We start from the raw sequence: 24,789 nt of genomic DNA on the forward strand, positions 1-24,789 counted from the left end.
GCATCAATCATGATACAAAAATTTCACCAACCTATCAATTTAAAATACAAAGATACACTATTTTCAAAAATAAAATTCAGAATCCTTAATGTATATAATAATTTCTAAGGTCAAAAAAATATAGTTTCACATTTTTATATTTCAATACATAGATATTCCGGTTTCGGTTTATAACGATTTTGATTTCGATTTAAGTAAATTATTCAACAATTATATTACAAAATATTATTAAAATTTAATTTGTAGGGTTTGGACCGAGTGCAGTCAGCCAAAGGCTAAATCCATTGATGTGATTCACATTTTTCGAAAGATCCATAGTCAACATAAAACATGTTAGACAAAAACTTGTTGACAAAAACATTGTTTAAACGGTCTCACGAATCGTATTTTGTGAGACGGATCTCTTATTTGAGTCATCTATGAAAAAATATTACTTTTTATGCTAAGAATATTATTTTTTATTGTAAATATCGATAGGATTGACCCGTCTCACATATAAAAATTCGTGAAATCGTCTAACAAGAGATATACTAAAAATATAAATATAGATCGAATCCAAAATTGATTATTATGATGTAACAAAAAGGTAAATGCTAAAACAAAGACCCAATATAAGTTCTCTCTCTTCCAGCCAAAAGCTTATAAACATGCCTGAAGAAAGAGCCAACGTTGGTATCTTTCGGACTATCGTCAAAATCTGCTGCAATTTACTAGGATGGCAACTCCTAATTGCGATTCACATAGTTTTCTTTGGTGAACAAAGAATGGATCCTGCAGATTGAGCAGTCATTTGACCAAACCTGTTGCAAATTGGCCCGAATTCAGAATCTTCATCATCACTATGAATACTGCTTGTGATGTTCCTATTCTGTAGACTTCTACGGCGTAGAAGAGAGACGTTGAAGTAGTAGCTGACCAGAGCTTCCCTTCCTTTTCTTGGAAAACACTTGAAAAGTTCATCCCAAAAGTATTTTTCAGATGACAACCGGTTCGAGTTCACTATATCCTGAAACTTGTTCTGGTCTTGTTTAGTCCACGAAAGTGCATCTTCCTCTCCCATGGAATTGAATTTCCACTTGTAAAAAGCCGAGCCCAACTCAAGTTTTACCTTCATCCTTTTCTCCCCAACATGAAACCTGACACACTCGAGAGAACCAGGGAACGGGCATCCACATAATTCTTTTCTTCCGTTTCCTATAGGATCCCCTTCAATCAAGCTCTTGTTGTGTCCACCTTTGTTAACCGGCCAAATTCGGGTGCCTAACCATTTACAATCACTATCATAAGCTGCCTCAATATACTTCGGTACGTCTACTTGAAAAGGTGGGCCTATAGGAATGTATTTTTTGCGGGTATGATTGCTTCCAATGCCAATTGAATCTGCTGTTGAATCAGACTGCTTATCAGAAGAATACTTGTCACTTTGACCACCTGACGATGATGGTTCTGAACACAACTGTCCTCGTGTTTTGCTGGAAGAATCTATTAGCTACAAGGAGCCTCTGGCTAAATCTTAACCTTTCAGAAACCGACTGATCTTCATACATGCTTGGATGCATCTTTTGCTTCTTCTGCCAAGTAAAGAAAATGTTTCATTCAAGGATGCCGGAATATTCAATAACTAGATAATATCAAACTAACATTAACCACAAAAGATGGGTACAATGGAGTATTAACACGGAAGAAGTAATGTAAAGACCCGAAAATTTAAACTAGAAGTTTGGAAAATTGACTCGCTTCGATTTAGAAATTTCTGATTTGGGGATCAATCCTTCCAAGTTTGGGCAAGATAAAGGAATTCGATATGAGTATACCAAAATATACCAAAATGAAGGAATTTGGAGTTCTTATATCAAGAGATAAAGGAACTTTGAAATAAATATATCCATATGATTGATTCTTCTCAAAATAAGTTTATTGAGATATATGAATTGATCTTGAGATAAGCATAGCTAGCTTATCAAAAAATTCACATCAAATTTCGAGATTTGTGAGCTATCAAATCTATCTCAACAACATTCTCAGCACCTATTACAATCATACCTTGTGAAAGTCACACCACAAATTACTCCAGAATTTCGAGCAATGCTAGAGGCCGACAGTAACCGAAAAGCTGCAGAAACTCTCTTATGAGGAAACCATAAATTTGAACAACAGGAAGAACATTTTCAAGCAAGAGGAAGAAGATTTTTGAGCAACAACCCCTTGTCCTTCATGTTATTAAGACAATCTGTAAGTGGGTTACTGTTTTCAAAATAAGTATATGTTTTAAATCGATTGAATATACCTTCTTTTTTAATTTACGTTTTTGAAATAAAATTATGATTTTAGACATTATTATGAATCGAAATTTTAAATTGATAGGAATTTCAAAAATTGTAATAAGATATGATACCAAAGCGATAGGATTATAATCATTTCAAAGAATCTCACCTTGGAGGATTAAAAATTATGGACTAATTACTATCGAAGAAATTAGATGCGATTTCAGTGCTATATAATGATGATACGTTTACAATATGTCATGATATTTTCGAAAAGTTCATGTATGAGATTTTACAAATCCTGTTATATGTTACGTTCAATCTGCCCTACTTGTTAGTATTTCATCCAAACGTTCACCACTTACATTCCCTTTCTCAGTTAAGAACGAAGAAAAAATTGAGCAAGAAGAGCAGAACCAATTTTGGGGTTGATGAAGGTTTTACATTTAATTACCATTTTTATTCTTTGATTTCGTTAGGATTCTTATCATTTTGGTGCGCATCCACACTTCTGTTTTGATCAATTTTTGCCGTAAAGACAAGTTTATTTTCGAATTATTTATGACACAGACTTGTTTGATTTATGTTGTACTACGACACTTGTTTTTATCGAATTTATATTCGTTAAACAATGTCAGTGTCGATACGCTCCAGACGCGGGAGGTGACACGTAATTAAGTGGATAGGTGACTTTCTATTCTGCTGCATTCACTCAGGTTGCATCTGGATAGAAGATATTTGATTTGGGAAATTATTGGAATGATGGATTTGAAATGAAACTTGTCCTGAATTACCATCACATCCAACTAAAATAATATAAGATGAATTTAAAATTTACCTAAAACATTAAATAAAATCATCATTTCTTTCTGCTATGGATAATTGGGATTTCGAACTATGCTCCTGTAGAATGAACTTACAAAAACCACTATCCCTACTATTATCAGACCACGGCAATTTGATTAGCAATTTAGCATTTTCTTGACCAATCAAAATAGTCAACAAAGCTAGATTACATTTTCTTGACCAATTAAATAGTCAAGAGTCCTAGATTAAGAGCCATGTGCAACATGACATGCCTCCAAATAAGAGCCAAAAAATATAATCCAATAACAACACGATGAAGCATAGTAACAACTGAAGATGGTATCATTTTTAATATTCAAACACAGGCAAAAAATATTTGATTTGCACCTGCCGAATCGAATGTTGAGAAGTTTTATCGGCATTTCTTTCCAGAAGCATTTCTTCACGAACCAACAGGATATTCTTCCACGTCTGCTCACTCCCGTAGTACTTCCACTTCTGCATCTCTGGTATAGATCCAACTGCGGGGTTGCAAGGATTTTTAGCGATGTTAGTGAGCCAATTCAGTATGTCTAAGCAGCATTCGCGCTTCCTCTTCCTCGTATCTGGATCCTCATCTGAGGCCTGATCATTTTCGCCATCGCGATCTTTGATATTACTTTGCTTTTCATAACCATCCACATTACCTGCAAGCTCATTAGTACACTTATCAATGACAATCTTAAAATCTCGGTTCAGTTCCACAATACCCTGATCCACATCACCGAGATTCAATGTATTCTTTTTTAACTGCTCCAATTCTACATCTTTATTGGTTTTATCTGGGAAACCTGATAAAAACACCTTCAAATCCGACTCAACCACCATTTGACAGTCCGATAGAACCAACTGTTGAACCCTGTATTCCCTTTTCCTTTTCCTCAAATATCTCTTCTATACATTACAAAAACTCGACACAACAAACGAAAAAATAAAGCTGGACGGATTCTTAAATCAAAACCACACTCCGTCAACTTCGTGTCCACCAGATACCAGAGAGGCAGCGGCCTAAAACACAAAACGCAGAAAACTGTTTAAAAAAAAAAACAAAAGAATCTCAATGAACAAAAACTCACCCTACCTTTCTCTATAACGTTCACATTCAAAATGAAGAAAGAGATATCGAAACGTTTGCAATAGTTTCTCGGTTGTGTTCGATACCAGCCCCTGAACTCGATTCTAAATCAACCCATTGTCTCCCTACATTCAGACCATAACAAAACTCGCATTCATATTATCACACATATTTAAAGCACTATATATCAAGAGACTAAACAACAAGTTAAAAACCCAAAGCAGGTAGCGGAAGTGCGAGTGTGTGTAAACAAAAGAATAGAACACAATCTTCCTGGACCTTTAAAAAGGAATCAAGGCAAAAGGGCCATAGATTTCGGGTGGGTTTTTGAGGGTGAGAAGGTAAACGATGGATTATTGCTGAGATACCTATATTTTTCAGAAGCCTGTATACAGGAAAATTTTCAAGTCCCGCTCTTTTCTCTCTCAAGAACAGAATGAGAGAGAGGGGAGAAAATATACTACAAATTGGCTCTGTATTTGTACACCGTACAGAAACAGGTAAATGTAGAAATAGCCCAAAAAAATAAATCATGAAATTGTTTGAGGGGCCATTGGGAAAAGAGAGAGGCACTGTAAATTGAATTTTCAGTGTTTTTTTGGACTATGAAGGGTGATATTAGGGCTGAAACTTTTCTTCTCCAATTCTTGGCCCTTTGTTGCATAAACATTTTCCTTTTATTTCACAACATTGCAGTCTTTCTTCCAAAGTTTATTGGACAAGGATACTTTAGGAAAGAATAATTCTATTCATGTTGAAATTCATGTCTACATTTCTACTTAAAATTGAATAAAAAAATAGAGTAATTAAACCCGACCAGACCTCAGATAGTAACAGTCGATGCCTTGAATTAATTGTCATGGTTGTGTAGCTAGGGATGGGGCATTCGAAAAAAGGGTAAAAAAAATATATTTCATGTGAGTTCATAAGATTATTATATAGTGTTTTTGTGTATATATAATACAAAACAAATAAAAATGGTCAAGTCTTAGCTCTGAATACATTAGCAGATTTGGCATAAGGGGTTGGCTTGGTTAGATCTAAAAATTTAGAAGAGAGAGGATTTGAGAGGCAGGATGAAGTCTCGAGGATTATGAACTTGCGATGGAGCTGAGTGCGATTGCTTTAAAATTTGGAATACTGGTTAACTATGGTTTCCTAACTTAGGTTCTCGATTATATTTTTGGAAACTCGGTATTTTGTTAGGTCAAGTAATGAGATCCTTGTGCTAACCAAAGGTTCCCAACAAAGTTTCGTGGGCCCACTAAAACAAAAATTAATGTGATATATCGTTCGTCCGTTTCAAAATAATTGAGATTTAATGTGTGTGACCATATTTGGTTGTGCCCTATTACTAATTTCCTATCTGATTTTGAAAAAATAAGTAAAGATTTCATATACATGGAGCAGAAAAATGATATCAATATCATCAACTGCCGTAGACACTATCAATTAAACTTGAACCGATCACAAAACGAATAATGTCATACTTCATTCTTGATTCGAAAATAACAAGAATGTGTCAATTATATATAAAGTTGTCAAAAAAGCTAGAATGAGTTTGGTTGGTAACTTCTCAACCCGTCAGAGATACTGAACGACCCTCCCACCTAATGATGAGTTGTGACGGATTATGGGTTGGCCCACTTCGTTAGCTCGTTTTGACATATATAGGAAGATATGTCAAAACAAGAAAAACGAGGTAGGTTGAAAAATTGTTAACTCAACTCATCTATTATATATGATAGTTCGGGCCAGGTCAGGCTCATTTTGACATTTCTAACGTCAAGGTCAGTATTTTTATATTTTGTCAACTCAACTCATCTATTATAAATTAAAATAAAAATTAAAAACATATATACATGTAACGCGTACAAAAGATTATTAGTATCAATCATGTCGTAGAGTACAAAACAAAAATACACCATCCAAAAATATAGACACAAAATCGAAAAAAAGAAAATACGCCCATGGAATTATAGGATGATAGGAACTGAACAAAAATTTCCCTTTTTAAAATTTTTGAAGGAATAAATTCCAATTTCAATCAAATAACAAAGTACAACCAGATCATATAATCCTTGGCATATTTGAAAATGAAAAATACAGCCATACAGGTCAGCAATGTAATAGACATCAAGGGAAAGGAAGATGCCCATAAGTACATTAATATTTTATAAATCTTTTTAGTTTAATTGTTAAATAAATGGTCGAAAATTATAAATCATGTGTGCATAAGTTACTTCATTTTCACCCTTTATAAAAAATACATAAATAATATTCAATTTCGGGCCTAGTGGAATTGGGCTCGACTCCTCAGTGAGACACATGCAAGAGATACATTTTTTATGCACGATTATTTATGTTAATCTTGTATTTTTTTTTCAAATATTGTATTGATTACTGACTTGAGAGTTGAAGTGACTTTGCGTTTAGACGGAATCATCTCACTCATTTTTTTTGATACACAATTACATTTTTGAAGTCGTTTGATTCGATTTATTGAAGAAATTAGTTCGTGATCATCAATTCAAGATATTTTATTGGGTATGATTGTTTTAATCGCACCAAACATTTTAATCAATTATTAAGTTTTAAACTTTAATTACCATATCTAAAAATGTCACACAGTCAACTGTATCAAGTCGGGTTGGCCTGCAAAAACCCGTCATATTACAAGTTAACTCGCAAGCCAGCCCGCCTCTGTTGCAGGCCATCCTGACCCATCGTTGGTTGGCACGTGACCCATGCGAATTGGCTAGTGGAAGCCCTTTTTTAAATGAGAGAGATTCTAATCCAACTCATATAAATTTGTCGGTGAATTGGACCAACCTGAATTCACAGCTGCACATCTAGTTTTTTCAAAAAATAATAAGCTTTTTTAGAGGGATATTTTGGTAAAAGTGTTAGAAAGAGTCGGTTTCGGATTCAAATCCCGATTAAATAGGAAATTCTATATCACCATTGTATTAAAAAAAAAAACCCGTAAGAGTTTGTTTTTGAAAAAGAAGGCAAACGTAATACTCAAAATTCAAGTACAGGAATCAGGAACCGTTGATTCTCCACACCCCAAAAAATAAAACAAAACCGAAATTTTTTAACTAAATTCTAGGGTCAAAAACAAGTCTCTGTCTTCTCCCTTCCTCTCCATAGCTAATAACATAACAGAATTAACTACCACTAGTCAAAATCTCCTATCATTATTCATATATGATAAGATGACAGACTCTGATAACCATAACCCAAAAAAAAAATGAACAAGACAAAAGATTCTGAAAAAGGAAGCCCATTCTACTAATTAAAAGAAGATATCAATCGAATATCAATTCAGTACAGCGTGGGGTGAAGCACAAGGCGTAAAGATTGCGGGTAGCACGGGAAATGATGGAGGAGGAGCATTGGGAAGCAATGTCTCAGCCTCTTCAACAGTATCGTCACCATTGGACTTGTCTACGAGTCAAATGGCTGTCTTGGAATTGGATGAACCAACATTTCTTTATAACCCAAACTTAGATGAAAAGGCGTTGCTTCACGAGGCACCGTCAACTTTGTTGGTGAATGGGGAGGGAGACGATTATCCTCCTGTAAGAAGTTACGAGGATGCGAAAAATGTGATTAACCTAGAATCCATCAAGCTTTGGTCTATTGCAGCTCCTATTGCCTTCAATATCTTGTGCAATTATGGCATCAATTCTTTTACTAGCATCTTTGTGGGGCACATAGGGGACATAGAGCTATCTGCAGTCGCTATTTGTTTATCAGTAATTGCAAACTTATCCTTTGGATTCATGGTAAGCTTATTATGTTTCAAACTTTGAATAATTCAAAGCAATAGTAGATCCGACAGAGGACAAATTGTATCCTTGGAAAAGAATTTATGAAAATTAATTTATAATTTTTCTAGCATTACAAGTGTTATCCCCCAATATCTATCTATCCAGTCGTCCCACCTCGCCTCCCTTGTCCCAGATTCTCCCCTCTATGGATTCCAGATCTATCCAAATTAAAGGAGATCAAAACATCAAAGCATTTCATATCATATCTTCTTGATTTAACAGCTTGGTATGGCTAGTGCACTCGAGACGTTATGTGGACAGGCGTTTGGAGCTGGAGAAACAGAAATGTTGGGAATTTACATGCAAAGATCGTGGATAATACTTACAACGGCTTGTTTCTGCCTTTCACCCCTTTATATCTATGCCACACCTTTGCTAAAGCTACTAGGACAAAGACACGACATTGCCGAAATAGCAGGAAATTTCTCAATAAAAATCATTCCACAAATGTTTTCGCTGGCCATTAACTTTCCTACACAGAAGTTCCTGCAAGCTCAAAGTAAGGTGGCGACTCTAGCATGGGTTGGTTTAGTGGCCTTTATCTTGCACATAGGTTTGTTGCTTTTGTTTGTTAAAGTATTTGAATGGGGATTGGCTGGTGCAGCAGCAGCCTATGATGTATCAGCATGGGGTATTGCTATAGCTCAGGTTGTGTATATAGTTGGGTGGTGCCAAGATAGTTGGAACGGATTGTCGTGGCTCGCTTTTAAGGATATCTGGGGATTTGCAAAGCTTTCGATTGCCTCAGCCGTTATGATTTGCTTAGAGATATGGTATTTTATGAGTATAATAGTTCTCACTGGACATCTAGAGGATCCTGTCCTGGCTGTTGGATCCCTTTCTATCTGGTAATATCACGTATTCGCTCAAATTTTAATTCAGCACTATTTCCTACCCGTACTTCCTGATCCCATCTACCATTTGAAATAGCAATACAAGATAATTCTAGCTTATGGGGACTCAAGATGTGTGGAACAGTAAGGGGAGGGGGACGGGGAGGAGCAACTCTATGAATTCGGGAGGGTGAAACTTGAATTTTAGAAAAAAATAAACATAAAAATTTCAATTTTATTATTATTCTATCACATATTTATTGTCTTGTATTCAGCATGAACCTGAATGGATGGGAAGGTATGCTGTTCATTGGGATTAATGCAGCAATAAGGTAAAAAAATGGGGAAAAAAAGGAATAAATTATTCTCACCTGAATCAGTTAGTGTCTTTCTGCTTCATTTCATCCTATATTACTCCAGCGTTCGCGTGTCAAATGAGCTTGGATCAGGACGTCCTCGAGCTGCCAAGTACTCAGTCGTTGTCACTGTTGCCGAATCTGTAATCATAGGTCTCCTGAGCGTGGTGATAATAATGGCAACAAAAGACCATTTTGCAATCCTTTTTACCAACAGCGAAAAAATGCAAAAGGCCGTCTCCGATTTAGCACATCTTTTAGCTATAACCCTGGTACTGAATAGCATTCAGCCAGTGATTTCAGGTTCAATACCAGTTATATTGTGATAATCATAATAATATAGATATTCTATTTGGAATATTTATTTAAAGATTTTAAGATGACAGGAAAAAAAAATGTCGTGTCTGCAGGAGTTGCTGTAGGGGGAGGATGGCAAGGACTTGTGGCTTATATTAACATGTTTTGTTATTACATCATAGGACTCCCAATCGGATTCCTTCTGGGTTATAAAACTAATCTTGGAGTGCAGGTAATATAAGGGTCTTCATTTCAGTCTGCAGGACGACTAATCATGCATGTGAATTGAATCGTAACATAACCATATCCACAGAAAGCAAACAACAAGGGAATTGAATAAAGTACAGATAAAATCGTCAGCAAGTTAGTATTCTCGACGTGTACAAAATTTACTGATGATGAATGGTTGCTTGCAGGGAATTTGGCTGGGTATGATACTTGGAACTTTTCTGCAAACTTTGATTCTTTTAATTATCGTGTGTAAAACGAATTGGGATGAAGAGGTAATAAATATTCTGATGTTGATTCCTAAGATATGATTCAACAGAAAAAATACACATTCTCTGATGGACAATGCGTAGTCTAGTTTTACGTTTAAGCCCCTTCACAACATCGTTTCACTTGACTTGTAGGTGGCACAAGCTTCAGAAAGAATGCGTAGGTGGACGTAATGAGGGCATGGTCAAGTAGAAATTCGCTGAGGATGGAAATGATATGTAATTCGGTAAGTATTAGTGACGTGACACAGGGAGGCCCGAGCTATCTTAGATATGATTATAAATTTATAATAAACAAAAATTCTTAAGATAGTGCACTGTCCCTTGATTTAGAAAGTTATCTTTAATTTATGTTGAAAAAAATATTCTAAATCGTAGCCACACCACACAATCTCAAAAAATTATAGAAAACTAGTGTTTAGTGGTATATTAAATTTTTTTTATGTTGATAATTTTTGTGTAAAAATATATATATATTATATATATATATTATTTTATTTGGATAAGTTAAAAAAATAAGAAAAGATATAGAGATGTACGGAAATTAATAATAAACTCACAACAAAATTAGCCAACAAATATTGCGAAGAGTAAAACCGTGAAAAAAACTTTGATGTCACATTGACATATCAAAGTTAGTTAATATGATGTGCTCAAATTAATAATATAAGTATAAATAATTACTAACAAATTTTGTCCCATAGTTTTATAAGATGGTGATTCCTGAATCCACCCACCCCTCAACTAACTGTTTAGTTTTCAATGCACACACATTGCATCAATATATTTATTTATACATATAATACAATTTTTATTATAAGTTTGTAATCATAGTGTAATTAATTAAATTTGTATGAAAGGAAAAAAATAAATATAAAAGTATTTAAAACTATGCTAGTCATTAAATAATTTATATTATTTGGTTTATTTATTGAAAAATTAGAGAAAAGGTATGATCGATCCAACTGTTAATCTATTACACGCTAAGCTGAATCTTAACTTAGCAAGTCTGTAAATAATAATTATACATGCGTACTTTGGATCAATGACACAAAAAAGTAAGTCGAGAATGACTGCACAATAAAGCAGTGGGATAAAAAAAAAGTACCGATATACATCCGAAAATTTTGTCCCCCATTCGAATAAGCCTATTTAAAAAAATAAGAATATGTGAAATGTTGTATTCTTGCCACATAAATCATCATATGACTAGAATGAGCTAATCTTGTTTCGTGGTTTCATGTAAAAAAAGTACATCCTCGATCCAAGAAACAATGTTGAAAGCTAAACCTTCCAGCACTCTTGAATAGCTTTCCAACACAGCCTGTCCCACGTCCTGCAAAAACAAAATTCTATATGATTTTTTTAAAAAAGATATATAAATTTTTACAATAAACCCATTTAGCATCATTTTGGATCATTCAACCTTGTTATATTGGATTTTGCTTGTATCTAATGAAGTTTGTGAGAGTTCGGGATATCTTTGTTTCAAGCATAGTAGCATGGTTTCTGCTCTTTCTGCCAAGACATGGTTCTTGTCACTCCTATCAACATCGGACATGAGATCTTTAACCAAGTCCCATGACGATTTTGAGTGAGCCATGCACGCTTTACGTCGCCACGTGTACATCGAGGCTTCAACCTTGTCTGCTAACTCGAGGGCTTCGTGCTCCGAGGCTATGTTGAGCGAGTCGAGAAGGTGATCGGCCGAGAACGTATCTGCATTGCACATGTATCGGTAGATTGTATCTCCCACACTCGCTTTTCCACTCTAATTTTAAGAAGAAAACGAGGTGAAAATGTAAAGGGTGGTGAGTACATATACGAAGACAATGTTAGTGTCTATTGGATTTTGTCACAGAACAGAAGTGACGGGTACCTTGGGAAGGGAAGCAATGTAAGATTCTGGGACGTGCATTTCGGTAAGAATGCCACTGTTAATGGCCATTGCGGCCTTGTGAATTTGGTTGGCACAGTCGCGTTTTTGGCACAAAATCTTCGTACATTTCTCGGAGAGACCCACAGGGGGAACACAAGGAACAGGAAGCCACCATTTTTCCTCCTTCCGCTGAGCCTGCTGCTGAACCGATTTTCTGAACGATCCAAAATGAGTTGAATTCCCGGACATGCTGCCCTTTTCAGCGTACCAAAATTCAGTCTTTCTAAAACTTTCCAGCATATTCTGTTACACAAAATTGTTCCATTGTTACACAACCATAATGGCATAATCCGTTAGCAACAAATCGCTTTTCTTTTTTCCTTTTTCTCACCTGGAGCATTGCATCAAGTTTCTTCAAGGCCGGGAGGTTGAGATGAATATCCGATCTTGGGATGCTACTCATCACCTGTAAGTTAAAATGTAATTAACTATTAAAAACCATGGGGATATGGTACAAAAATGAAATGGAAATTTTACCCAAAGAAGTTGAAACATTTTCACCTCTAAAGTAGTTCCATCTTTGAAATGCTGCAACGTGGGAGTAAATTCTACTATGTAGTCGCATACTGATAAGAGGCAGTTCATTTCTCTGTTCCACATTAACTTCTTTTCGAGACTCAATGGCTCTAATCTCTGGTGTTGACCAAATACAGAAGCTGCACATTATCGAAATAAACATTATATCAGATCTGATCTCGAAAACTCAGTGTGCTCAACAAGAAATATATAACACAAAAGAAAGGTAAGAAAATCAATATATACCATAAAGATTGGTAATAGCATTTGAGATTGAAACAGCAGTGCAGACTCCTTTGCCACTTCCAGACATGTCTTCTCCTAACAATAGTTTTGAAAATCTCTCCTTCATCAATTCCAGTTCTGCATTAGAAAAATCAGAGAAGACCATATAATTATGCTGCCAGTTACTACCACAAAAACGTGGAAATCCAAATCTTGATCCATTCATAACTACATAAAATCCAAAACATATCAATAATCAAGAATTGCCCCATATAAGAAAAGCCATCACCCTCCAGGGCCTACAAGAACATGTCTCGCAAACAAGATTAGAATTAATGTAATATTCAAGCATTTGGCAAGAAAATGTCTGCAAATGAAAGTCACCTAAATCCATTATGTCTTCATCCATTCCATCTTTATGCTGCGTCATGCCCAATCTTGAATGTTTCCCTCTAACCGGAGATTTAAAGCCGCCCTTCCACGAGAATGGAGAGGATGTCTCTGCAAAGCTGTAATCATCTGTGTGCTCTGAGTAGGCCGAAGTCTCTGAATTAGTCCTACAGTGTGCAAAAGAATCGCTGCTCTGAATCGAGAAAATCGAGGTTTCCGTAACTGAGTGATCTGTTTGATCCATGGAAGAAGGTGAAAGCTGATATCCCAAGTAGCCATTTTCATCAGAAGTCGAAGTGCTGCTGTCCATTCTTGATCTTGATTCTTGATTCTCTTAGTTTACTTAATCCTGCAGAGAAATTCAATAAAGTTCTACGATAATATCTAAATAAAGAACAATAATTTTCAAGAATAATAGGAGATGTATATTTGTTTGTATCAGAACTTTTGACTGAGTCTGTGCTGCATGCATATACACTTTCTTGGAAAAAAAGTAGAGCGAACCGTTGGAAAAGATACGGTGAAAATACACGGGAAAAAAGAAAGCAACGGTAACAAAATTAATCAATTCTTATAATTTAATTAAGGGCATCATTTTGAATTTGAACAGTTGAAGTTTGGAGGGCACCGTTAGAAAAAAAGCGATCCCTTTTCCTTGTGAATCATCTTCTTCACACTGCCATCATCTTCTGCAGATTTTGCCATTAAATTACCCATATTTTCTTTCTTTGAAGTTAATGGCTAAAATCTTGATATATTACAGGCCATTGGTCCAGAAAATCTGCTGCGGATGTATAAATTTTGAATTTGGTTGAAAGACAAAGCATGAATGCTGAGTATGGAATGTGCGTTGGATTAAATGTTAGAGTCGAGTATGAAATGAAATGATTTATGATTATTGTATAACGAAGTGGTTTAATAAGTAATAAAATTCATCAACCTTTGGGCTACTCCTATTAATATTTTTTTATAAAATATATGTTTTTTTTCTTCTTCTAAAGATCATTTATGAAAGGTAATTATTTTTCCACTATACAAAATTTTCAAATAATAAATAAGCAATTATTTTATTTACTTTTCAAATTTATCTTCCACAAAAAACTTGTGTCGGACGGGCTCACATGGTCGTATTTTGTGAGACTGATATCTTATTTGGTCATCCATGAAAAAATATTAATTTTTATGTTAAGAATATTACTTTTTATTGTGAATATCGATAAGGTTGACCCGTATCACAGATATACATAATCTTTATTTTGTTTCGCATATCATATTCATATCTAACTATATACGCGTATACACACACACACTTTTTTTAAAAAAATTAAATAATACATATCTATACACATATGATAATTATATAAAAACGAGTTATATATAGACACACCTTTTTTTCGTTTGTTTTAATTAATTAAATGTAGACATATGGAAACATGGTTGGATTAAATGCGTGGATCGACGTGCGCCCCAATAATAGGTACCAAATTAACTGATAAGGGTTAGCAGGATAATCGACGTGCGGCGGAGTTGCCCACCTTGAATTGGCCGAAAAGGTAATATAAAATATTGAGCCGGATACCATTTTTATGTATGTTGATGATATTGTAGATGTCCATATACATACTAAGTTGTATATAAGTTTTTTTTTTTTTTTAATGATATGCAACTGATATCTTTTAATGAACACGAGGTCTAGTGCTAACGTAGTAGCCGATAAATCATGCTGGTCAGCATATATTCACTTGAACAAATGTTTGGTATTGAATACCTTAGAAAATAAACATTGATATTGATTATCTTCCTATCTCGACATTATTAAATTATTTCTACTGTCTATATTTTAAATTTTAATGAAAATTGATATTATGCATATGGACGAATATTCTCTATCCGTGACCTTTCAATACACCTTGATTTTTGTATTAGCGAGGTCGTACGTTTAATTTGTTGGATTGGATTGGAATGCCATATTTTGATTATGATATGAATCTGAAATGAATTGAAAAACGGTTTCTTGGAAGACTGATGAAAATTGGAATTTTACATTATGATGCTTCGTTCGTTTTGCTGGAAACATTCAGTCACAGGTTAATTGTTAGAAGCGCTTCCATGATTTTTGTGTTGTTAATATTTGACAAAATTTTGATTTCGACTAAATTAAATGTTTGTTATGAATCTGAAGAATTGAGAGTGTTCGTGCTGTTATTGTATGCTTATGAAATCCCATGTAGATGACATTGTTGCTGGAGTTTGATTTTTGGTTACACATGATGTTTGTAAATTAGCCCAGATTAAACGTTTTCCAGTCACGGAATCTATGAAACGTGATCCAGGAAGCTTGTCCGATAGAACTATCTTAATCAAGCGAAAGACTAATTTTAGTTTGCGTTTACTTTCGAGACAAGATTATGTTGGTGCTATCCTCGGGTATAGTTATACCAGAAAAGGCAGCATGATACACTGTAATTCTTAGCTTCTTCACATAATATAATTCTGGACTTTATGTTTCGGCAGAAGATTGTCGAACAACGGTATGGACTTACCAAAGCAATGATGAAGATGGGAGTTTGGATTCATTTCAGGCCGATGATGAACTCAGGAAGAAAAAGAAAATTTTGTTTATTAGGAAAAGAAAAGATGTCTATAAAGCCTTTGGTCCTAGCGCTGCTGCTGGACCAGCCATTGTTCTGGCATTTGGTAGCCTTTTTACTGCAAAATATAAGGGCTCTGAATAGCATATTGACATTCGCAGAGCTTCAGAGGATACAGTTATTGATTCAGAAGATGGACTTTCTTCCTTTCGTGCCGGAGATCTTAAATGCGGGGAAGAAGTTTACTCATGAGACAATTAAGGCTCCATTTCTGTGCGTGCAGCTTAGATTATTGGACGGACATTTCAAGAATCACTGGGAAGCCACGTTTTTAGGAGTTAAGCAGGTGTTGGGTTCATTGATACAGAAAGTTCCTCTCCCAATTCATTTGTTTGTGATGACTGATCTTCCCTTTCATAATTGGAGTGGAAGCTATTTGGGGGAGTTGGCAAAAGATTCGGATGATTTCAAGCTAATAAATCTCAGAGAGGAAGATGACTTAGTTATAGCGACTTGTTAGTGATAAAGACGAGGAAACAAAGATTCTGATCAATACTTTCATTAAGGGCATAGGTTTTTGCGCTCAGAGATGCTGGGATTTGGCGGAAAATGGCATTGCATATGTGAGTTTGGAGCCATGTAACCATTATGGAAGAACTCCTCCGTGCACCGAAGCACTAATTAAATCCAAAGTGAAAAAATTGGTGGTGGATCCAAATCTGATTGTGGCTTCCGCAGGCGTTAAAAGACTACAGAGGCCGGTATTGAAGTGATTGTAGGAGTCGAGGAAGAACTGTGTAAAAAGCTTAATGAAGCCTACATTCATCAAATGCTGACCGGAAAACCCTTCGTTACTCTGAGGTACTTACTTTTTCTGGCCTATGTTGCTTCTTGATCTTAAAAAAAAACGTTACTTTGGTTGACTTTTGATCGAACTTCTTTTGGTGGATTCCATAATTGATTGTCGATTTTCCTCAATGTTGATTCTTTTTAACAGGTATACTCGGCGGAAATTTGCTAGATCAGCTTGGTGAAAATGCTATGGAACGTGGTGAATATTACTCAAAATTGTTGCAAGAATATGATGCGGTTATACTCTCTTCTACCGCTCTAGCCAACAAGTTAGTGTTTCCCGTGTCTAGTGAACTGGGGGCAAATCAACCTCTTACAATAGTGTTATCAAAACCTGCAAATTCCCTAATTCAGATTCCTGATTTTACTACTGATGCTGCTTCAAAAGTAGTGATCATCACTGAAAAAGAGCTGGGAAATGGCCAAGAAGGTGTTCAGAGGACTCTTCCTGATAAAATGAGACTAGCTGAAATTCTTGAACATTGCAAGAGAAAAGGTATGTAGCGTTTTACTTGATTTAATGGGAGACTATATTGATTTTGAGGATATACTGAAAGAAGGTTTCGATAAAGATTTGTTCCAGAAAGTGGTGGTGGAGGTCTTGCCGATTTGGGGTGGAAGTGCAGTTAAAACATTAAGCTTTGCGAATATGAAAACTAAGGGTTAAGAATTTGACGTCAAGAATCTCCGGTGGAAGTCTTATAGTTGAGGGATATTTTTGTTGAAATTGCATGTAGAAGTCAAAACTATGTTTATACATCGCTTAATTGCAGAGTAACATGCCGGGATAGTATTAGCCATATTTTTCATGGCCTTTGGAATATCCAAACATGATCTTTTTATAATCATGCTTTGTGAGGTAAAATCTACCGCACCATAGATATGTTCTCTGATATAGAAAAGTAGTAGTAACAATATATGATTTCGATATCTATGCATGCACTACTTCGTTGATGCAAGAGGAAGAAAATCGATTATTTATTTATTTCGTGCAAAAACTCAACATTTTCGTTCTTGGAAAAATATTCTTTTAATTTCTTAAATTTTGATTTTCTCCTATCAAACACCACAAATCATCTACATGAGAATTCCCAAGTACTTCCCATTTTTTATTGAACGATCCTCATACATCCATCTGCACCTTTGAAGCAACAGCTAAAGTCCCTGGATGGAGTAAATAACCTTCTCAACACTTCCCGTGCATCTTGTTATATTACAAAGTTGAAATTAATCGCAATAACAATACCAGTGCAGAAAGTATGATTACACTCACAAAATCATACATCAGAGTGCGTTTCTTTTTTCAAGAATGAAATCCAAAACATTAGAATCGTCTGATATCTTTTGGTGGCTTAAAATGAAGAGGATGAGATTCCGGTGTGGCACTTTCATCCTCTTTCCACATCTTGATAGTCTTATCTGCCTCACAACTTATAAGCCTTGAACCAGTTGCATCATACGTGAGAGCGTAGATGCCTGCTTCACTGTCCAGTGATCCTGACATAATGAAATCACCGTGTTTATATGGCCCCTGTAAGAGGAAACGACGAGGAAATAGCTCGATTTCATGGTTAAATACCAGGTTGCACGATTGTTTGAGCTTGTTGAAAATTGTGACCGCTATTCCAGTCCCAGAACCACATGCTTCCGTTGTCACCTTTGACAAAAGAAACCAGAAGAATGACGAGAAATATTAAAATCATGGTACAAGAAATATATAATTCCAAGAAAAGAGAAAAGGCCCAAAGAGAGGAGATAAAGTGACAGCCAGGAGAGAGATACGATAAAACTCACCAGCTGTGACTAGTACACCTTCTTCATTAACAGCAGCTGCATTAATAATGGTTTTTTGTTGAGAGCTGTATGATAAAATCATGGTGTCAGCTATAGTAACAAGATTTTGGAAAATATTTTTTTTCTCTAAATGTGGATAAAGACAGACCGGGGAAAACAAAGCAAAGTTCATAGTCGCAGACCAATAGCTACTCCAAGTTCATAAAAAAGAGTCATGCCAAACTCCTCAAATCAGAATAAAAAATCTGAGCGAGAATATATCTTGTGCATGATGAACGAGATTATCTACTCTGACTCATGCATATGTTCCTAAGAAGTAGAATAATGTCCGTGCAGCAAGTCAAAGTGATGTTATGCATCCAAGTGCTCAAAAAATCAGGTCCATACAATAATCCATGTTCTAAGTGTAGAAAAAGAGGCCTAAAATAAGAGGGTCGTATCTGTGTGCACAGACCACTGTATATGAGAAAATGGTGATACCCCATTAACATCAATCAGAACAAACCAATGATGGACTTCTGTTAAAATGATCACAACCCCATCTCGCTTGACTGAATATCAGTAAGGCTTCACCTACACATTGTGTGCTATTATTTACCGGTCCTGCTTGGGAGCCTCGGTAACAAAAGCAGGTAAAATATCTGTTTTGGTAGAATCAATAATTAGAAACTACATCCCCCCCTGTTTCAGACTGTTTTTTTTATTGTTTGTACAAAATCAAATACCTTTTTATCATTCACACAACGAAATTTCTCCCTCTTTTATCTAACTTTAATTTAACTACCTCACATCCGTTTTCTAATTTTATTATTTAATAATTTCACAATCCAAACTATATTTTTCTATCATATAAACTATAACTACAAGCTTTTGCTATTAAAAATTTATTAGTTTTCAAACCTTTATGATATTTTACTACTTTAATAATTAAACAAATAATTAGTTATTTTTATCTAAATTAAAATAACACAAAAAGGCGCCTTCATTATGTCCGTTTCGATCATCTCAGTCACTAAGTATTTATCCCAAACAAACACTTGTTTCGGTTTCCAAAATTTTGACTCCCAAACAGAAACCTATAATTTATTTCACAAAAATTATAAAAATAATTTCTTCAACAAGCAGAAACAAGAAAACAAAACACTCTTCCTCCCAAACGAACCAATGTAGTATTCCATGCTTATTAAACTAAACACATCAAAACAACTTTACGTCAGTCAAAACTAGTAACATTTGCGATGCTAAAAATAAAAGCATGGAAAAATACTGAACAGAATATCATACAATTCCTACAATCATATATCAGATGTGGCAAAGTCGATAAAACTCACAGCATGTTGTGCATAAATTCTCCTTTCGGAAGTTTGAATTTTTTTATGTTCTCAGCTGACGCAGATACAAAACAATCCCTGCAAATTGTGGCGAAATCAACTGAGCTAATGACAATGAATAAAGTACAATTCATATATCAAATATTTATTTACAATTTGTGATGCAATGCAAAAAGAAGACACTTACTCCTTGGGATGTGGAGCCATTGCACGCACAGATTTTTTATGGTGTGTGAGAGTTAACATAGTTTTACCTGGAAGGAACAAAAACTTGGACCTTCAAAGAGAGAAATTGAGATTTAATAATGAACCAAGAAATGAATATTCATAACATGTTACCATATCGAAGGTCCCAGAACTTTATTGTTGAATCATGAGAACCAGTGATTACTTGTGGATCCTGCAAATTCAAGCTACACTAATGAGATTTGATCACAAGATAAAAAAATAATAAGAATAATACTAAAAGCAACTCGAAACCTCACTTTGCACAGCACTTAATCTATGTAAAAATCACTATTCCTATTAGTAGCATAGGGGTAATTGTAAGTTTCAAAATGGGAAAAAAGTGTCTACACAGAAGAAAGAGTTTGTGGATTCACAGTGTTTTTGAACTAAAGGAATATAACACTGATTGCTACGTTAGCATTTACTAACTTCTTAGATGTACACACGTGTAGATTTCTAAACATCTTTTGGTACAAGATAAAATAGCATTATGCATCATTTCTAGCGATTGGATTCCCTATTAAATAGTAGTAAAAACAAATAAACTGTGCAAGATAGAGTATCTTTAAAATGAACAAGCGCAGGCACAAACCATTTTTCCCTTTTAAATAAAGTATAGACACTCTGCTTCCTGAAAATTGATTAATACAAATTCAAAAGACTAATCAGATGCATCCCAGCATCACCACATCATGTTTCAATTAAGCAGAAGAAACCTATGCTTGATAAGTACTCACCATAGGTCTTGTGAAAACTGAACAAACTGTATTCTCATGTCCAGAGAGCGCATGAATTTGCATTTTGCTGCGAATATCCCACACCTAGAATTATCATAAAACAAATTAGTCTGAACCTAAAATATGCATGCAGACAGGTTGTATTTATACAACTTCATCCATACCCGACACACAGAATCTCGGCCTCCAGTAAGCAAAATGTCAATGGTTGGATGGAGAGCCAGGCAATAAACACCGCTCAGATGACCATGATAAGAACGAATGACCTGAAGACAGAGTGGAAAGTGTTACTGCATGCACAGATAGAACCACCTAAATGAAAACAGATATGGTGATATGTCACCAGCCTTGTTCTGCTCTAGATCCCAACATTTAACTAATTTGTCATCACCAGCAGAGAACATGTAAGTGTGCTTGGTACTAACAGCCAGACCTGCAAGAAAAATTGGTCAATGTATGCACATACTGTAATAAAATTCAAAAAATAAGAGTTCGACAGAAATAAACTACCTCGCACTTGATCTATGTGACCAGTAAGTGTAAGTTTCAGCCTCCCACTTGCTAAATCCCATATCTAGATGCAACAAAAAAAGAAACTTCTGATGACACAAAACGAAGGATGCACAAAAAAACAGAAATATCGAATGTTAGTGATGCTAAAGAAACCAAAACAAATTATACTGGTTTAAAATTATAATAAATCATATCCATGATCAATTTCTGGCAAAAGATACCCAGTCTCAACATTGGAGATGTTAGTCATTATCAAGGTTCAACGAATATTTGGTTGTTCAAAATAACATATGAAAATACTTTGGTGCCTGTTAAATCGAGTGGCAACTTTCACCTGAAAGTGCTCCATGAGAAATATAATGAAACTTAAAATTCTGGCAGGTATTTTTGAAATAAATCCTGTCAAATATTTTTCACATAAAAAATGTTATCCACAGTCAAATGTCAACAAATACAACAAGGCAATAGATTTTCACTAACAACAATTAGATCTGAATTTTCCACTTAGCTTAGAACCAAAATAGCATCTATCACATATATATATAAAAAAGCATATATCAAGTACCCAACAAATCATCATTGATAGACAGGGAGAACTTGGTCAAAGAAATCATCCCAGAGTGCCGCTGCAATTTCAACATTCGTCTCATCTAACTTAGTACTTGCATGCCAATTAAACTAAAATAGTAGTGTTGGCACACACAATTGAAAAATTAATTACTCAGTCAAAAATATTTTGTCCACCAATTAAGGATTGTGTAGCTGGTTTTCTCAATCTTTTAAGTTTTATGTGGGTTAAGATATACATGAAATAAATAGTAAATCACTTGAAAATAAGGGTTGTTTTTTAATAAGTAAGTTGATATACTAGCCTACCAAAAGTAGTTACTATAATAGTTACATTTTTAATAATATAGTAAGAGATGATTAATAGATATTAAGAACTTGAAGTTCCATATCAGACAAGAGTTACATTAATCATCCCCAAGTGGATTTTTTCCATACCCCCCTCCATTTTCTCCAAGAAAACAAGAATGTCAATATCTAACCTTGATTGTTCGATCAGCAGATCCAGTACAAAACCAAGTGTTGCTCGGGTCAACTGCGACGGACCGCACCCATCCCAAATGGCCACTGATAACCTATGCAGTCAGAGTTTGGAAGGTGAAGACAAAGGAACATAAGGAGGGATTAAATAAGATATAATAATGATAGAATATTCATAGTTATAATATTATCATCTTTTCAAGTTCTGGAACAACTTTCTTATTAGCTCAGAGAATCTTCTTACCCTGTAATTCTTCCATGGAGCCCGCCATATAGGGCGAGGCCATCTACTTGGAATTCTTTCCATAATGGCTGATGTTGAAAGATTCCTGCCAGCCACAAGCAAGCAATGGTTCATTGTCAGAAAGGCTCTCAACAGCTACCATTATCCTTACCATCAATAATCCCAATACTTATAAGAATAAAGATAGAGAGGTTAAAAAAACAATTATTCTGTGCATACATGATATGCAAAGAGACTAAGATTAAACTATTTTCCAGTCGACAATGTGTCAAATGTCGAGCTCAAACAATGGCTAGCCGCAAGAGAGCTAATCCTACCTTTTTGTATAGAGTAGCAAAAGGTCAACAGATAACACTTGATGAAACTGGTGAAGAACCCATTCGCTAAGAACTTCATATTTTTCTTTGATTAGGGATTTCAGATTGGTGAATAACACGGTAAAAATAACTACTTTCACGCATGGAGAGTAAGCACTATAGAACTAAGTAAACGAATAAAAAAATATAGGGCAAGATTCCTCCACCTTAAAAAAAGACATTTATAGTCAGGTAAGAATGCATACTGTAAACTTCAAGAAAGAAACCAATAAAGAATAAAGATACCTTTCAGATGAACCATGAGAAGGGACAACTGCTGCACTCTTGCCTTGAAAACCAACGTCAGTTCTGCACAAAACAATTCATCTTGAATAAATAGAATAAGGTGTTATACAATCATGCATAATCATGTGACAATAAGATCTAAAATATCCAGTGTTCCAGAGATGCAGCCGGTATGCATAAATTGTGACATTTCACATCTTTTACCACTACCTCCCCCGAAAATTATTTAATATCTGGATGAAAATTAAGATAACCAGTCTGATATGACACAATCTTCCAACAGAAAAAAAGGGAAAATAAACTGACACAGACTGGCCCCTGGATTGCGCAGCTGAACTAATCGCCAAATCAGTCTGGGGCCCTCCCTGCTGGATATCATTTGATCTTTCAGGACCTGCATGAAGAATACATCTAACATATTCATTGTTAACTAAGAAGAAACAAATTCTTAGTGACTGTCATGTATGTTTATCTTTCTAAAATAGACACCAAAGATGATAATTGCTGTCAAGTGCCACCAAAAAACATGATTTGGCACTAATATATTTATTTGTGTGATTGACTGGGAATTTTTATGAAAAAATACCACTGATGGAAGTTTGGAAACCCAAAAAGGGTATACCTGGAAGTGTTAGGGCAAGGGAAGGAGCAGGAACTTTCTGTAGTTCAGTTTTTGCTGCTGGAAAATCACTAGGACGTTCAGATGCCATGCCTTTCAGCCCTCCATACTCGGTATTTAACTAAAATTACCAGAAAACTTCTTCATCATTCAATATAAAGGATATAATAACACACTTATAAGCGAACATCATGAAGTAAATATTCCACATATAATACAAACTGTTACCTCCCACATCAGCTGGCCAAATAATGTGGATTGTCTGTTATATTTGAGTGGCTCTCTTAACACTAAAAGGGGATTTTTTTTTCGGATTTAGCCTAACTTCTTGAAATTATGGCCTAATATTGTTGAGAATCTAGGCATCGTAAAGAGTGACTTAGAAGTGAGCTAATATGACCTGTGCTCATATTTACAGGGCCCATTAAAATGCATGCACAAAATACTGGTAGGTGAAGGGAAAACCATTCGAACTGAATCGCCCCACACACTTACCTATTTTTACTTGAAGCCATCAACTTTTTCTTCTTCCCGCACCATTAATTCAAAATTCCTCACAATCGTGCAATTTACTGGATATGTTAATATAATCTGAAATTCCATTTTCCAAGAAAAAAACAGGCACTAACCTTGTGGCTAACTCGAATCTTCTTGCTGCAAATCAGACAAGAAACGGGGATTAAAAAGATCACGTAAGCATCAGGAATCACCAAGTAAGCCTATAATCAAAACACGATAAAATTAAAAAAAGATTTCCTAGAATGAGCTTTTAAAAAACCTTTCTGGATCCGGTGGAGGAAATTGTCCATGAAGGGGAGAGAATAGGTCAAGCGCTCGCTTCAAAGACTTGAAGCCCAGCTTCTTAAGCGACTGCGGCTCCACAGGAAGTTCCGCTTCCATTGTTGGCCCCGGCATTCGATATGTGACTGCGCGCAGAAAAGAAAGGAAAGCCTAGAGGAGTAAATACAATGCTCAAGCGTGAGAACGTAGCTCTGCCGAAAAAGGGCGGAGGCGGTGGCTGACTGGCGTCGTGGGCCGTTGTGGTTTATAAATAAAACATCCAATTCGATATAAGCGACTCGTAGAGTCCAATTGCTTCTAAATGGGCCGAGTATGCACTGAGTCCATAATGGCGATTCGGGGCTTTCCATTTTTAA

General features: G+C 35.4%; 4 protein-coding genes and 2 pseudogenes across 7 annotated transcripts; 3 read left to right on the forward strand and 3 right to left on the reverse strand.

Annotated features, from left to right (window-relative positions):
• Positions 1-492: 492 nt before the first annotated feature.
• On the reverse strand, positions 493-4,846 carry LOC142553059 (AT-rich interactive domain-containing protein 2-like; annotated as a pseudogene).
• Positions 4,847-7,410: 2,564 nt separating this feature from the next.
• On the forward strand, positions 7,411-10,316 carry LOC142553055 (protein DETOXIFICATION 34-like). Of its 3 annotated transcripts, none has more exons than XM_075663048.1 (8): positions 7,411-7,976; positions 8,244-8,520; positions 8,626-8,869; positions 9,130-9,186; positions 9,275-9,513; positions 9,621-9,739; positions 9,924-10,010; positions 10,140-10,316. In XM_075663048.1, the coding sequence occupies exons 1-8, from the start codon at positions 7,647-7,649 to the stop codon at positions 10,176-10,178; spliced, it is 1,392 nt and encodes a 463-aa protein (XP_075519163.1). In that variant the 5' UTR covers positions 7,411-7,646; the 3' UTR covers positions 10,179-10,316. The 3 variants fall into 3 exon arrangements, with proteins under 3 accessions (XP_075519163.1, XP_075519164.1, XP_075519162.1); XM_075663049.1 differs by having other exon boundaries at positions 8,629-8,869; XM_075663047.1 differs by having other exon boundaries at positions 8,244-8,869.
• A 775-nt stretch (positions 10,317-11,091) lies between these two features.
• On the reverse strand, positions 11,092-13,852 carry LOC142553058 (rop guanine nucleotide exchange factor 3-like). Its single transcript, XM_075663050.1, has 8 exons — positions 13,703-13,852; positions 13,069-13,423; positions 12,706-12,822; positions 12,445-12,599; positions 12,275-12,349; positions 11,884-12,186; positions 11,431-11,775; positions 11,092-11,340 (listed from the first exon to the last, which is right to left on the reverse strand). The coding sequence occupies exons 2-8, from the start codon at positions 13,382-13,384 to the stop codon at positions 11,224-11,226; spliced, it is 1,428 nt and encodes a 475-aa protein (XP_075519165.1). The 5' UTR covers positions 13,385-13,423; positions 13,703-13,852; the 3' UTR covers positions 11,092-11,223.
• Positions 13,853-15,563: 1,711 nt separating this feature from the next.
• Positions 15,564-16,786, forward strand: LOC142554301 (O-fucosyltransferase 30-like; the record flags this gene model as incomplete). The annotated part of the gene is given in 3 exon segments (XM_075664986.1): positions 15,564-15,829; positions 15,831-16,526; positions 16,663-16,786. Coding segments are annotated over 2 exon segments (621 nt in total), but the record flags the coding sequence as incomplete, so codon positions are not given.
• On the forward strand, positions 16,255-17,434 carry LOC142554302 (riboflavin biosynthesis protein PYRD, chloroplastic-like; annotated as a pseudogene).
• Positions 17,435-17,686: 252 nt separating this feature from the next.
• Positions 17,687-24,686, reverse strand: LOC142553060 (protein pleiotropic regulatory locus 1-like). Of its 2 annotated transcripts, XM_075663051.1 has the most exons (17): positions 24,411-24,686; positions 24,262-24,286; positions 23,636-23,753; positions 23,320-23,407; positions 23,014-23,076; positions 22,412-22,496; positions 22,170-22,262; positions 21,118-21,181; positions 20,955-21,040; positions 20,772-20,873; positions 20,608-20,691; positions 19,982-20,042; positions 19,830-19,896; positions 19,643-19,720; positions 18,312-18,376; positions 18,097-18,174; positions 17,687-18,014 (listed from the first exon to the last, which is right to left on the reverse strand). In XM_075663051.1, exons 1-17 carry the CDS (start codon positions 24,545-24,547, stop codon positions 17,842-17,844), a joined length of 1,467 nt encoding a protein of 488 aa, XP_075519166.1. In that variant the 5' UTR covers positions 24,548-24,686; the 3' UTR covers positions 17,687-17,841. The 2 variants fall into 2 exon arrangements, with proteins under 2 accessions (XP_075519166.1, XP_075519168.1); XM_075663053.1 differs by lacking the exons at positions 24,262-24,286; positions 24,411-24,686 and adding an exon at positions 24,128-24,259.
• Between the last annotated feature and the right edge of the window lie 103 nt (positions 24,687-24,789).

The sequence above is a fragment of the Primulina tabacum genome, chromosome 8 (assembly GCF_025594145.1).
Source record: "Primulina tabacum isolate GXHZ01 chromosome 8, ASM2559414v2, whole genome shotgun sequence".
NCBI lineage: Eukaryota > Viridiplantae > Streptophyta > Magnoliopsida > Lamiales > Gesneriaceae > Primulina > Primulina tabacum.